The following is a 15,363-nucleotide window of genomic DNA, read 5'->3' as shown; positions in this document are numbered from 1 at the left end:
GAATAGTTGACATTTCAAACTAAATTCCAAATAATCATATAATAAAATTTTGTTGATTTATACATACATATATATATGATTTTATTGTAAAGCTTATTTAAATAAAAAGTACTAATTTAAAGCTTATTTTGCAGTGATCAGAATTTGCTACTAAAATGTGTTTATTGTGATGATTGCAAATTTACAAGTATGTCTCTGAGCTCTACACAAAGAAAACGATGCACCAAATTTAATTTTTTTTATTATAAAAAACCATAACTAAAAAGAAACCTAGTATTATTACTACAACTACGTACTAAATTTCATCTTACTACAACTACGTACTAAATTTCATCAAATGGAAACGCTGTTGGGTATTCCACGACCAGTTACACCAGGGCCTGATGAAGGCAGCAGCAGTTCGTATGGAGGAATGCCTGCACCGGTTCGGTTTTTAAGTCTTATATCCTTGTTTCTTTCGTTTATGATTTCCTCGATTTCCCCAAGTTTTGCGGCGAATCGGTCGAACATTTGTAACACTTTATGATCATTGATCCAGCTGCTATGAAATTCGTTCATTTTACCCAAATACTCTTCATCTGGAGAATGAGTTGATAAAGTGTCCTGAACGGCCATGATTTTAGTTGCTTGAAGCTGTGTCGGCAATGAGGATAGAAATGTGCGCTGAGGGTTCTGCATGAATTTCTCAAAGTCGGGATTGGTTTCTTGCGGTATAAGTTTCCTCATGAGAGTGGGACGGTTTGGCATGTATCCTCCGAATGGGTACTGTCCGAAGTTTATAGCTGCATGCTGGCCTGATGCAGTCCAGATCATTGTTGTAAGTATCCCAGACAAGTCTTCTTTCGTGGCGAGTTTAGGCCACCAGGGTTCATTCCTTTTGTCATGGTGACCTCGGTTCTTGATCTCACTCCACCAGGCTTGGAGCTCAACATCAGTCGTGACGGAATCGGGTTCGGTATAAAAGTGTTCGACATAGGATTCTACCCATTCTTTGATGGCAGACCAAATGAGCAGTCCATCGGCTGCATAAGGGTAGTCCTCGATCAAAAGTTTCAGGCCACCGGGAGCTGAAGGATCCTCCACTGCCATGCCCCTGAAAATTGCACCACGGTTATCTAATATTGTTCTTTGGCGGAGGATAATTCAACCATCTAATATCAAGTCTTACCTATGAATCAGATCCGCGGGCAATGCTTCCCTGTCAAACCGCCAACTCTCGTAAGCAGCAGCACTTAGCTCCATGGCGTACTTTCCGGGGCTGAAAGAAGCCTCAATTATCCCACCTCCGTTAATTAAACTTTGTCGTGCAAGCGCATTAATTTCTAGCGTGTAGCGCATATGAGGGTGAAGCAGCTTGTAAATAGGGTGCATTGAGCTAAGCTGTCTGTGAGTTGCAATTATGTATGGCTCCATGCAAGCATGAGTACGCAACCTAAAACGTTCCAATTAGCCCCATTCCCGAAAAATAAATATCATAACATCATAACATGAATAGAATGCAACAAGATATGCATTAAAGTTAACCAGATATGTCTGGACGAAAAAAAGATACGGGTTTTCAAACTGTTCATGTTTTACCAGTGATTTACAAGCTGATGGACACCGGCATCATTTGCACAAACATGAGCTTTGGCTAGTTTCCAAATCCAGTATGTTGTAGCATCATGTCCATGAGTATAAACATATTTATTCCGATTTGATGAAGGTGTGGGAGGAAGTGAAAGCTCGATAGCTATTGGCCTTAGAATTCCGGTCTTGGTATAGAAGAACACCGTCCGGGATGCATAAGACTTTCTCCCTGGTAAGTTGTTTATCCTCTTGATAAAAGGCAAAAGCATATCATGGAAATCAACCATAAACAATCTTTTTTCCTCGAGAGCCTGTAACATCGGATTGTAAAAGAGTGGTCTTAAGAGAATCTCAAATGATTTCTCGATATTATAGGTGGTTTAAATGTTTGAAAAACATCAATACAGTAACAAGAGACTAATACAAATATCTCATCAGACAGTATCATGGATGCCCTTCTGTTTTCCACTAGAAAGCAGAACCGGCCCCACAATGTTCACTTATATACACCTGATGTTGGACAAACAAAGCAGTTCCAAAAATTCCAACTTTCAACAAGCAAAAACATTCAGAAACAATCCAATGCCTGATGTAAAACGCGGTACTTAACAGAAATGTCATCTATAAAATGAGTACATGAACGTATCAGGTAGTGCCTGTAAATGTTAATACCTTATCCACACTCATTCCGTGAAGTTCTTGCTCGATCAATTCCTTAGTGATCACTGATTCCGGGGGGCCATAAATAGCAGGGTCTAGTTTGCTAAGAATCGGAAATTCCTGCAAAATCAAATGAAATCAAATGAATTTAAGGGTTTCCAAGGAGCAATAGCAAATCTAAATCCTAATCTAAAACAGGAAAAAGAAATCTATAAACAACCTTCAAAATCTCGATATTCACAGGATTGACTCCGGCCAAAGCCTGGCGTGCAAATTCATTGTCTCGCAACCATGAAAATCTGTCCTCTGGAGACAAAAATCCAAGATAAATCGCAAAATAAAACAATGCTCCATTAATACAAGCTTAAGCTATTAGCCTCATTTCGATGTTATTTAGAGAACAAACTGAAAGGCAAGGGATGAATAAAGCATACTTCTTATAACAGCTGGGATTTCATATTTTAGCAACTTTTGGCCTACATTCAGAACTTGTTTCATCATATTGCCGATGAATAGATTGTCACCTAGTTTTCTTTGCTCATCGTCTTTCAAGATGAAACCGTCATTGTATAGCTTATCTATCTCCGAAAAGCATGTGAACGGAATATCAGAACTCGACAAAGTAGCAGCCATCAATGGTACAAGATTGTGAAGAAGTGCTTTCAACCTCCCAGCAGAGAAAGTATCCTGCTTGATCTCCTCGAAGGCCTCATCCCGAGGTACGTAAACAGGATGAGGCTTTTCGATTCTACTCTCACAAAGTGGATCTAAATGAATCATCAAATCAAAAAACATATGAAATTCCCGTGTAAAAATCCAAAAACAAGTACTTCAACCATAGAATGACATAGGATTACGTTGAATATAATACCTATTTTAGAAGCCGGTCGGCCAGTTCTACACCGCCTAGGATAAGGCCTTTCCTCGCCACCCAAAACCGGCCTAGCAAGATCTCTCTCCTTGTCAGGTTTACCTAAATCATTATAAACATCGTAATCGTAAATTCTTTCATAAGGCATTCTCTCGCCTTTCCCGTTACCACGGATGCTGAGCAAATCTTCCCTTCGTAGGTCTTTAAGGCCAGGCGGTGTTTGTGATGGTAAGTATGCCTGTTCATGACAATAAGGCACAACTTAAACAATAACAACTTGAATAAACATGTCCTGATTGAAAACCGGAAACCACTAGTATAAAGTTCTTACTTGATTTCGGAATATAATTCGACTTTCCGGATTATCATTCAGAGAATGGATCCAGGTATTTGCAGGGAAGTAAATAGGGACTCCATCGAAATCTTGAATAACAATCTCCAGCAGGTGGAATTCCTTGGCATGCTGGTTGGTGATGAGAACAGCCCCGGGTCTACCGAAGTCGGATGGGAGAGTAAAATCTGCTACATATTGAAGTATGTTGTCATGTTCTTGAGGCTTTGGCAACCATCCCCTTACAAAAGCCTCAACGCTCTTCCCCGAATTAGTAACTATAAAATCAGATCATTTCAGTTTCAGTCTATAAGAGATTTAATTAGAGATTCAAGATATAAATAAATTCCTAGACAATAAAGTGGGAATTTAAAGCAAAATGATTCAATCACAAACAATTAGATAACTCTACCATCACTTCCTATAGTTTTAAACAACGTAAAAAATCAACAAATGCAGATGAAATTCAAACTTTAAACCCCAAAAAAATCCTATGTTGTATTGTAAGAATCAAACCATATGATCAGACCAAGATACCCCTTTTTTTCTAGAAAAAGGAAGAAGAAGAAAAACAAACCAGGATCAATCTCTTCACTGATGAGCTGAATCAAGATCCCACGACCGATCCCATTCATCAACATTTCCCATTGGTTCTCAATCTTCTCAGTGATGTTTTCCTTCATCTTTTTCTTTATAGTCACAACAGCCTTCACTTGCTTAGAGGAAGAATCAGATGAGCCATTACTGTGTTTTTGATCAAGTGGCGAGGTTTTAGCTGATTCCACAGCCTTGTCATCACTGATGACGGCACGAACCAGGGGCCTTGACCTCGTAGTCCGGGAAAAGGAGAGCAGCACCGGAACCCCATAGAGCCGTGGAGGTGGCCGGAGGGCAGTGCCGGAGAAAGTTGACCTGAGGGAAGAAGGCTTTGGTTTAAAAGCTAACATATTATATAGTGGTGATCGTGAATATCAGAATCCTTAAGCTTTTAGTAGTATATAGGATTAGAATACAAGTGTGGAAAGCAGGGAATTGCCACCAAACTAAGCCTTTCTTTATGTGATTATAAATACCAGTCACCTTGACCGGCGCTCATTGGTAGTGGTGTTTTTGTGTCAGCTCGACTCTCCGTCCTTAGAGCTTCTTCTGTTTTTGTTTTTATTTTTAAAGTCTGTATTATTTGCAATACGTATAAAGGTTGCTAACTTGACATCAGCTTAAATAGTAATTATAAAAATATTCTTCGATGGAATAGATTTACTGTTTAATGTAATTATACATTAGGTATTAAATGTTGATTTGTATTAAAATATTATTTTTCTATGTCCTAGCTTGGAACATAATTTATGCATTGGAAAGGATTTACCGTAAAAACCTTAACAGACTCTCGATGTTAAGAGCGTGAAAATCACTCTCCAATAAGGGCCTTAAAGTGGCTCTCATTCTCTCGGTTTTTAGTCAAATTGAATAAAAAATGGCGTGGAAAACATGGGGATCCGGATACATAATTTACGACAAAGTTGTTGCCATTTCCCATCACAGTAAGAACAGAAAGGGTAAATCCATTTTTTTGGTTCATTACAAACCTAATCATGCTGGAATCGGGTTAGACGGTAGCTAAACAGTCGATCAAAAACCCGCCATACAGGTTTAAAGCATACCTGATCATGTCTGGGCTACTCATTCAGGCCTAAAATGTAAAATTTTTTGGTCTAGGTCCAGCTCGAATTAGTCTAAATTTTTTTTTTGTTGTCGTTTTGCTACTGTTTTGTTATCATTTCACTATTATATTATTATTATTTTGTTATTATTGTTTGAATATTATATAACTCTTATTTTATTGTTAATTATGCTACTATTTTAGAGACATTTGCTTGATAAGTTGTAACTATATTAGTGTTATTTAAGTATAAAGACTTTTTTTAATGTATTTTCAATTTGTTGAGAAATATTTATTTTAATGTTTTTAGTGTATTTGATGTATTATATTTTTAAAATTTGTTTTTATATAAAAAATTATCTAAAAAAATTTAGTACGGGCAAGTTGGGTCAGGGTCAAACTCAGGTTTAGCATTTTTAATCTAGCTAGGCTTTGGTAGAAATTTAGGCCCATTTTTCGGGTTGAGCTAGGCCCGAGCTTAAAAAAATGCCTAAAATTTTGCATCGACCGACCCAAACCTGATTCGACCCATGATCAAGTCTAGTTTAAAGTGAACAAGGCCATATACACTGATTGATGATCATAAACCAAAGACCATAGATGGTCTAACAATAGAGGCTAAAGAAGACCTAAAACAAACAATAAAACCTAACATGCAAAAGGATCAAAACCAACAAGGTAGTAACCTTCTCCCAAACAAAAACAAAGCCTAACGCAATCCAAGATCCATAGACTTTATCTTCAAAAGCCAGCAAAGATGCGATCAAACCTTATTAGCGCCTTGAGAGTGCCAAATATATATGATCAAACACCATCAAATCATATTCACATTCAAGCAACTTTTGACGTCTTAAAACTACTCCATTGACTTTGAGCATTAAGTGATGGAAGTTGTCAAAATGAACACCAAATAGACCTAACAGAGATCAGTCAATTCTTCACAAAAAAGGTGGCAGCAAAGCCAACTCTGGTAGATGGGGTCATCGCTAGTGCTTGTTGTAAATACTTAATTTTGGTTTCCATTTTAGGAAATTGTGTTACCTAGTGTGGAACAAGTAGCATTGTCATTTCACTTAATATCTCTTTCGGTAAAACAACTAATGTTGAGAATAGTTATGTTTGAAACAATTATGTTAAGAACAAGATTTTAGTCTAGAAAAACTGCCATCCAATATAATTGTCATTTGAGAACAACTCCTATGGAAATAGCTAAAGTTCAGAACAATTTCTATTTAGAATAATTTTGTTTCAAGAATAGTTATGTTTGTTTGGAACAACTTCTATTTAGAACAATTATATTTTTAAGAAGAACCATTATTCAGAACAAGCTTTTTCAAGAAAAGCATCACCATGTAACAACTCTTGTTTGAAACAACTTGCGATTGGAACAAGTCAGAATATTTTTCATTCGAGAACAACCCTTGTCTTGCGTTTCAAGAGGTATCTATGAAAGATGTTTCACATGGTATCGCTTTACCAAAGTAGAAATGGAAGTAACATCAAAATATGGCTGGGTTCTTGGATTATCTTTACTCTTAAGATGTTTCAAAGAGCTTGGCTTGGTGGATCAGATATGGAGATACCTCTTAACCTTTTCCTGTAACATAAAGTGCTTATCCATTCTTTTAGAAACATAATGAGCTCTTCTTCACTATTCACCATCACCATCACCAACAAAACCCTTCACCATCCTCTCTTGACCATTAATGTCATTGTAATTGAAAATTAATTCCACCACTCCCACTATTAATTGTCAGCTTTGTAACTCTCATTCTTGAGACATTATAAATAAGAACCTTTCACAACTGGTGGGGTGACTTTTAGCACTTTGGCATTCTGACTCTCAAAAGCTACTTTTTAAAAATTCCCTTAACTTAGTCATTTCTTAGCCTTATTCTCAACCATACACAATCTTTCTCCACTTCTTTAACCACCACCTACTGCTATGCTCAATATTACCTAATCTGCTCCAGTCTTCCTCTAAGCCTTTTTTTGGTACATCTTGTTCATTAGTTTACAACGCTTCCTCTCTACACCAAAGAATTTTTTACACTTGTCAACCATGTAACCACCATGAGCCAAAAAGGAAATTTGCAAAAACAAAAGCAACAAGAAAAGGACATCAAAATCCATAAAACAGAAACAATAGGAGTGTTAGAGAAATGGGGAAATAAAGGATAGTGACATATTGGAGGGCAGAGGTCGATGGTGGTGCGAGAAAAAAAAGAGAGAAAACGTTGAAAAAAATGGATGCAAGAAATAAGGCAAAGGGATGAGAGAAAAATGAGAGGGGAGAATGGGAAGGTGAACACCATCGGCCTTAGGGCCATACTATCATGCAGAAGACTAAACAAAATATTAGCGCCTTTGGTTTCTAGGGATTTTGAGAGAAAAGTGTTGTTAAGTGATACATTCGATGAATAAAAATTTGAACGAATAGTTCATTTTTTTCTTTTTTGATAGACCATAAAGTATAGTACATACAACATAATTAAAGCTAGAAAAATTTTTGCACCTTATTTGTTATCTTGATCACCTTTTTTCGATGTTCACTTGGTTTATTATGGAAATCCACTTTGATTGTTGCTAAAATTTTCTAAATATCCTTCTAAATAATTTTGTGTAGTGACAAGAGAATGTTATTTCTTTTAGTTGTGGTAATCATGTAAAGATAATTAATTGTGATGTGTTAGTAACTATAGAAGCAAAATCATCTCCTATTGATATAAAGTTGTCACAATGCTAATGTTGTAAGAACCAAATCAGTGATCGAGTTGATTAGATCATTGGTTCTTAGTTCAATATTGAATTCTCGGTTCAGTAACTATTAAATAAAATATTCATAAAAATAAAAAATATATAAAAAAATCGTAACTAGTTGAACTAGCAATTCTTTTGTACCAATTTTCAATTTTTAAAGGTTCACAGCAGTTTGTTTTATTTTTAGTTATATACCACCAATTTATTTTAAGAAACTAGTTCGATCAAATTTTGATAACACTACACAATGCCCTAATAGCAGTCAATAATATTTCCTTTCATATCCACATCCATTGTTGTTACTTTAAACCATTGAATTCTTCTTTGCTTTGAAATATGTAACGGTAAAGTCTAGGAAGTTAATTTCCTTTTATTCGAGGAAAGTAACAAAAAAGGCTAAACTTCTCCAACCTCTCTCCAAGGAGGACGAATATGAACTCTTTCACAACACAAAAAAGGGTTAAAGTTGACTTGAAGTTATTAAACTTCCAAAGTAATGATGAGAACAAGAAATCCATCTCTTCTAGGGATACACTGTTAGAGGAAGGCTTCGATAGGTATGAACAAAACTTCCTTTCTCAATAGTTTAAGCAAATGGAAATCGACACAAAGGATGATTTTTTTTAAACAAAAAAGGGAGCCACTCTAGGTCCCAATGGTGATATCTGCATTACTCTCTCCAAGGACATTACTCTCTACAAGGAAAAAAACATAGAATTAGAAGCAAATGAACCAACATTTTCATTGTTAAACTATTTGTTAAGCTTGTGAACTACCAATTTATCATTTTAAAACTCAAATAGATATGGAAACTAAAAGTCGAGTTTGGTCTCATCGACCTTGTTCATGGCTATTGCAAGACCAAAATTGCAACACTTGAAGATTACAACACTATAATCAAAGGTGTATCTTGGTTTGTGAGTGGTCATTTCTTAATTACTCAAAAATGGCCATTAAATTTTCGTCTTCCTGAAGCATTGCTCAAGTTTGTTGTGATTGAGGAGTTTGTCCTAAAACCTCTAACTGAATACTGTGACCTTAGTATTCTTGCCAAAATTGGACGCAACCTTGGTAACCTCTTGAGGGTTGATAGTTACATACTCGACGAGGAGCGGGGATAATTCTTTAGGCATTGTCTACAAATAAAACTTAATCATCCATTGAAAAAACTATATCACAATTGAGGAGCAAAAACATAGTATTGCTTACCAGGGTATAGACTCTCTTTGCTTCGGTTGTAGTTTGATTAGGCATAAGAAAGAGTCTTGACTAGAGTCTTCCACACCCTAAGGAAACCTTGTCGGAAAAAATGGAAAAGGTAAATATCCCAATGCCCAAGGGCCAATTGAATTTGATTCGAAACCTGGTCTAAAGCCCAACACTTGTTGGGATCTAATGTCCTTAGTGTAGGTATTTTGTCCTTAATACTTGTAAATTTTCAAACAAATTGATGAATAAAAATTATTGCTTAAATTATTATCTTTATATATTTGTCCTCAATTTTTTTTGCACAAAAATCAAAATGTATAAGCAAATATTGACTCACTAATTAACTAACATTTAACTAATATCAAGTTGCATTATGTGGTCGGATCATGATACAATAAAACAACTTATATTAGCAAGTAATATAAATGGTCAATAGTTTGAAGAATAAAATTTGAGAAAATTGATTCAATGGAATATTATGTTATCTATCAAGTCTAATTAGGGAGATACCTTGCCTTTAGTATCGAGGCGGATGTCTCCAAGAAAGATAGAGATATAGATGTGGTTATCTTGATTGACAATACATCAGAAAATGCCTAAGTAGAATTTATCCTAGATTCATTTATAGATTTATTCACTTGTTGGGTATATGACTTATGTATGACATAACTTTACTTACAACAATGTAATTCATAGTCCAATAAAGGGTAAATGATGTCTTTTCATTGGCATTGCATGATTTTATTATTGTGTGTTAGTAATAGAATTTTTCATGAAGGAAGATGCAATGGTTTCCATGAGATAAAATAGGATCATATTGAGTGAACGAATTTAAACCAAAGAGATAAAAAATATCCTATGAGGGTAACACACTAATAACAATGTCATTGACAAGCATAATTAAAAGTTGCTTTCGTAATGGTACATAATAAGAGAGAGTTTAGCCATGGTACCTTTAGTGGATTGACTCAATAACTAAATAATGTTGTAATTAATAGACGAAAAGTTGGAACTTAATTACAAATTATTTTAACCCTAATTATATATGTCCAATCGGTCTCTTCGTTAGCTCAACACAACCCTATAGAGATGACATTTGAACCAATATATTGAATGAATGAAAATGACGAATAGAGAAATAGATTGCATGTATAACTATCCATAGTGAATGCATTTTCTCGCATAAGACAATAGATGACTTTGTGGTTAATTTAATTTCTTTGAATTATTATTTAATTTACGGTAAATTATTTGGTATACTGCTAGTAGAGTTTTTTGACCCCACAACCAAGGTCAAAGGGTTGACAAGTGTCCGATAGAGATATAATAAAATATTTATTTTAATATTTTAAAAGAAGATACACATGTCAATTTTTTAAGGTTTCTTGTAGAATATAAAAAGTACACTTCCAGTGTACTAAATACTCACCCTTAATTTATTGTAATTAAATAATTAAACTTTAAGGTGATAATTAAATTAATTAGAAAACACAGTTTTACGGAATAAGACAATTAAATTTAATTACTCACATATTCTGGTACACTAAAATAATGACTTTAACAGAATTAGAACTGAGTTGAGAAAATAATTTAATTTCGTAAATTAATTAATTAAATTTATTTTAATTAATTAATATTTTGAAAATAAAAAATTGGTTGGATAAATTCTATGAGTTGGTTTTAAAAAAATAGATATAATTATACTCAATACATGAATAAGTCCAATAAGCTAATTTAACATGTAATGGGCGACATCCCTAGGGTTTCTAGAGGGGTGTATCGCCCACTTTAATGTCACAGGACTAGAACTTAAGTTTGGCACACCGCATGGCCTTAGACGATTTCTTTACTTCAAATCCGCCTAAAGTCAGCCTAACTCTCGAAAAGTAAGAATTATCTTGGAAATTCTCTAAGGCATAAAAAATAATGTAGAAGTAACTTAAAAGTGAAGGAGCAATGAAAAAACTTGGAAAAACCACAAGAAAGTAATGCACACCAAGTGTCTGAGTAAATGTTCTCAAATATATTCTTTAACTCAAAAGTGGAATACAATGAGATCATTACAGTTGAAGGGGAATACCTTTATTTATAGTTAAGCTTCGCCAAATCTAACGGTACAGATCGAATTACATGAATGGTTGAGATTAATGCCTATATATAATATGAGAGTCCTAAGAAATTTAAACTCTATACATATTAATCCCTTATGATTTACAATAATTTCCTTGGTAACTCTAGTTTTACTGGAGCGTTTCATTGTGTCATTAATGCTTCAATTATATGGGTTTCTATATATGTTCCATGAGTCGTGTCAGTTTAAGTGGGTCAAATGCCCCTCATTTCATCAATTGACCTCTATGGGATGTTTTATGCACATTCGTCACGGGCTTTGATCCACAACCCATGACATTCTCCCCCATCCATCTCGTAACACCCTTATCGCATCCTCGGAATAACACTGTTTTGACTCGTCTCGGAACTGATATGATGTCTCATTCAATTCCCAACCATTCTCTCTGTTGTGTAGTTTCAACTCTCGAAAGATTTGCCTTAGCTTATGTATACGTCGTCGCTTAACTCGGGTTGTATTTATCTTTTGTACATATTTGTCGGGATTTTTGGAAAAATTCTGGTTCGAAATTTTTTTTCTTGCATAGCAAAAAAAATCGAGTCAATTTGTGATATTTATAATAATAAATGCTTTACTGAAATTGCACATGTGTTTTCAGCTAAACGAGTCCTTGTTGTCCCCAACTTTCAACAGAATGCCCTTCTCTGCTATCGTTATACCATGAACTACTTCGAGTGTGGGATTGAACGAATTTGAATCAAACATAGAACCAAAAATAGTTTTCTTTAGTTTCAGTGTGAAAGTAAAAATCTCTCTCAATAGAAACTAGTAGTATTGTTATTTCAAAAAATAGAATTTCTACTTAGAGAATAAAACTCTCACTATTTCGGGCAGAATATCTCAAAGTTCCGTATTTTTAGCCCTACTAGTGTCGTCTATTTATAGGGAGAAGAGGTGAAACCCTAGTTCAATTATAGAAGTTTGTTTCAAATAGAAAAACGAACTCCTAGTCTAACTAGAAGTAGAGAGGACGACAACCCTAGTTAATTATACTAGGTTTTTTCATCCCTAGCATTGTCATGAGGGACTTTCGGGCCTCTCCCATATCAGATCCAATTACAAGTACTTCCTAGACTTTTAACCCAAGACTTTTAACCCAGTACTTTATAATTCGATTCAACCTGATATTTTTTCTATTTCCCAAAATAAACATCTTAAATTAATTTAAAAAAATTGATTTCCTAATTAAATAATTTTCTCAACCTAATTTTAATTCCATTAAAATCATGATGAATTTACCGTAAAAGAATCTATGAGAAAATATATTTAGTATTTCTACATTCAACGGATTCACTATGACGAAATGATTTAATTTCATTTTCGAATTTCTTTTGATTCAAAAACCATAAATTCATTTCCATGTCTTTTTTAGTTTGGAGAAATGAATTTGTTTCTCATTTATTCATTTTTACCATTTCTATCCATTTTTGTTCATTTGGTTTAACATGCAATTCATTTTTAGTTTGAACGAGCTATCGAAGTGACTGATCGGACATAGATGTGGTTGATTGGGCTGACAATACATTGGACAAGACTCAAGAAGAATAGATCCTAAATTTGTTTATGGATCCTAAATTCGTTTATGGATTTATTCACTTGCGATGTTCATACTACGACATACATAAATCCTGAGTGGATGAAGGACTATGTATGCGTAACTCGTACACTTTGATGTAAGTAAAAGCCTGAGTTCGAATCAATAATAAACCATAAGTTGGTGCATTGGGTGTATGACTTCTACAATAGGTAGCGTCATTCACAACAGTGGAATTCATATCCCCAGACACGAGGTAAATAATATCCTCTCATTGGTATTACATAGTTGATGAAAAGTAAAGTGGCCACAAATTGTTCGTCTTTGTGATGAGTGACTTGATTATTATTTAATAGTAATTAACTTTTCATGAAGGAAGATGCAATGGTTACCATGAGATAAAATATGATCATATTGGGAGAATGAATATTATCTCAAAGAGGTCAAGGATATCCTATGAGGGTAACACACTTATGATAAGTTCATTGGACGAGCACTGAGTAGATGCTTTCGTAATAGTATGTTGTTTGGGAGAGCTCAATCACGATACTATAGTGAAATTACCTCATGACTAAATGAGTTTATAATTAATAGGCAAAAAGTCAGAACTTAATTATAAATCATTTGAGCGCTAATTACATATGTGCAATCAGCTCCTCCGCTAGCTCGTTGAAATCAGAAATGAATCGTGTGTTGAATCGAAAATGAATAAAATGAATAGAAATAAAGAAAGGGAAAACACTCATAAATGATTATAGTTTTCTCAGAAATAGAATCATATGGAAATGAATATGGTTTTCTCAAAATGGAAATGAAAATGAAAATGAAAATGAAAATTAGAAATGAGAAATTATTCATTTTCAAATGTACATGGATTACTTAGAAATGATCGGAAGAATGGGTTTATATTTTTTTGAGCAATTTTAAAACCCGAAAATGAAAATAAACCATTCGACCATAGTAAACAAGTTGAGTTGTGAAATATTGAATATATTTTCTTGAAAATTTTACCAGGGGTAAAATTATCATAATTTTACCGGGGGTAAAATTGGGATGAGAAAATTATTTAATTGGAAAATTAATATTTATTTTGGAAAAAATAAAAATAGTTATTGGGTTGGATTAAATTATAAAGTATTGAATTAAAAGTTTAGAAAGCACATATAATTTGACCCCAAAATAATGAGAAACCCAAATTTCCATAATAATACATATGAGGGGAAGCACACCTATTAGCCCCTCTCCTTCTCCTAGTTGGACTAGGAAGTTGTTTTTCTATTTGAAATAAACCTCAACAACTCAATAAGGGTTTTACCTTCTCTCCCTATAAATAGATGACACCGGTAGAGCTATTTACATACAACTTTAAGATATTGTTGCTCTGCCAAAAAATAGAGAGAATTTATTTTCAATTATTAAATATATTTTTCTAGAATAACAATTTCGTCGATTTCTATTCAAGAAGAGAGAATTTTTGTTTTCACCCCAAAAAGAAAGAAAACTTTTTCTAGTTTTATGTTTTGATTCAATTGGTTTGAGCCCACACTCGTAGCAGTTTGTAGTACGAGAATAGCTAAGAAGATCATTTAGTTGAAAGCAGAAAAACATCAAGGATCTGCTTATCCAAAAACATAGGTACGATTCCGGTCTAAGGTTTATTGTTATAAATATCACAAACCTGGTTGATTTTCAAAATTTTAATTTTCCACTGTGCAAGAAAACTGTTTTCAAACTGGATTTTTTCCAACAATAAATCCATTTTCCCAATATGATCCTATTTTATCTCATGGTAACCATTACATCTTCCATCATGAAAAGTCAATTACTATCAAATAATAATCAAGTTATTCATCAAAAAGATGAAGGACTGATGGCCATGTCTACTTTTCATCAACCATGTAATGCCAATGAGAGGATATCATTTACCCATATCTCAGGCTATGAATTCCACTATTGTGAGTGACACTACTTACTGCAGAAGTTGTATACCCAAGGTACTAGCTTTCCATTCCTTACCTATTTGAACTCAAGCTTTTGCTTACACCAAAGTATACAATCACACATACATAGTCTGTCATCCAATTAGGATTTAGGTATGCTACAATATGAACGTCACAAGTGAATAAATCCATTAATGGATTCAGAGTCTATTCTTTTTGGTTCCTATCCAATGTATTGTCAGTCCAGTCAATCACATCTATGTCTCTATCTTCTGGGAGTCATCCGCTCTGATGCTTAAGACAAAACATCTCCCTAATTTGACTTGATAAATAATATATTAGTCTTTCAATCGGTTTGCTCATTTTTAATTAGACTAAGGACATGTTTAGGTTCGTCTACTAATACAAACTGTCTTTTCGTATTACGGTCTGACCACGTAATACAACTTAGTATTAGTTTAAACATTAGACAACTAGTGAGCCAATATTTACTTCTATTTTGCTTTGCATGCAAAAACCACATGCGAACAATCATACAAATTTTATTGGTGTAATCCATGAATTGTTTTATTAATCAATTTGTTTGAAAAATTTACAAGTTTACAAACGAAATATACTACACTCAAGGCACCAGATCCAACAGGGATCCCCTTGATCTACTGAGTCGATGCTCTTTCAACAACGAACATCCTCGACTA

At 34.2% G+C, this 15,363-nt stretch overlaps 1 protein-coding gene across 2 annotated transcripts; it reads right to left on the bottom strand.

Moving 5' to 3' along the window:
• Positions 1-219: 219 nt before the first annotated feature.
• On the bottom strand, positions 220-4,624 carry LOC107909824 (lipoxygenase 6, chloroplastic). Of its 2 annotated transcripts, XM_016837491.2 has the most exons (10): positions 4,505-4,619; positions 4,009-4,343; positions 3,432-3,709; positions 3,101-3,338; positions 2,664-2,996; positions 2,450-2,535; positions 2,242-2,349; positions 1,579-1,880; positions 1,169-1,432; positions 220-1,093 (listed from the first exon to the last, which is right to left on the bottom strand). In XM_016837491.2, exons 1-10 carry the CDS (start codon positions 4,525-4,527, stop codon positions 334-336), a joined length of 2,727 nt encoding a protein of 908 aa, XP_016692980.2. In that variant the 5' UTR covers positions 4,528-4,619; the 3' UTR covers positions 220-333. The 2 variants fall into 2 exon arrangements, with proteins under 2 accessions (XP_016692980.2, XP_016692979.2); XM_016837490.2 differs by having other exon boundaries at positions 4,009-4,624.
• Between the last annotated feature and the right edge of the window lie 10,739 nt (positions 4,625-15,363).

The sequence above is a fragment of the Gossypium hirsutum genome, chromosome D02, assembly GCF_007990345.1.
Source record: "Gossypium hirsutum isolate 1008001.06 chromosome D02, Gossypium_hirsutum_v2.1, whole genome shotgun sequence".
In the NCBI taxonomy this organism is placed as follows: Eukaryota; Viridiplantae; Streptophyta; class Magnoliopsida; order Malvales; family Malvaceae; genus Gossypium; species Gossypium hirsutum.
This window is presented reverse-complemented; position numbering and strand designations above follow the sequence as displayed.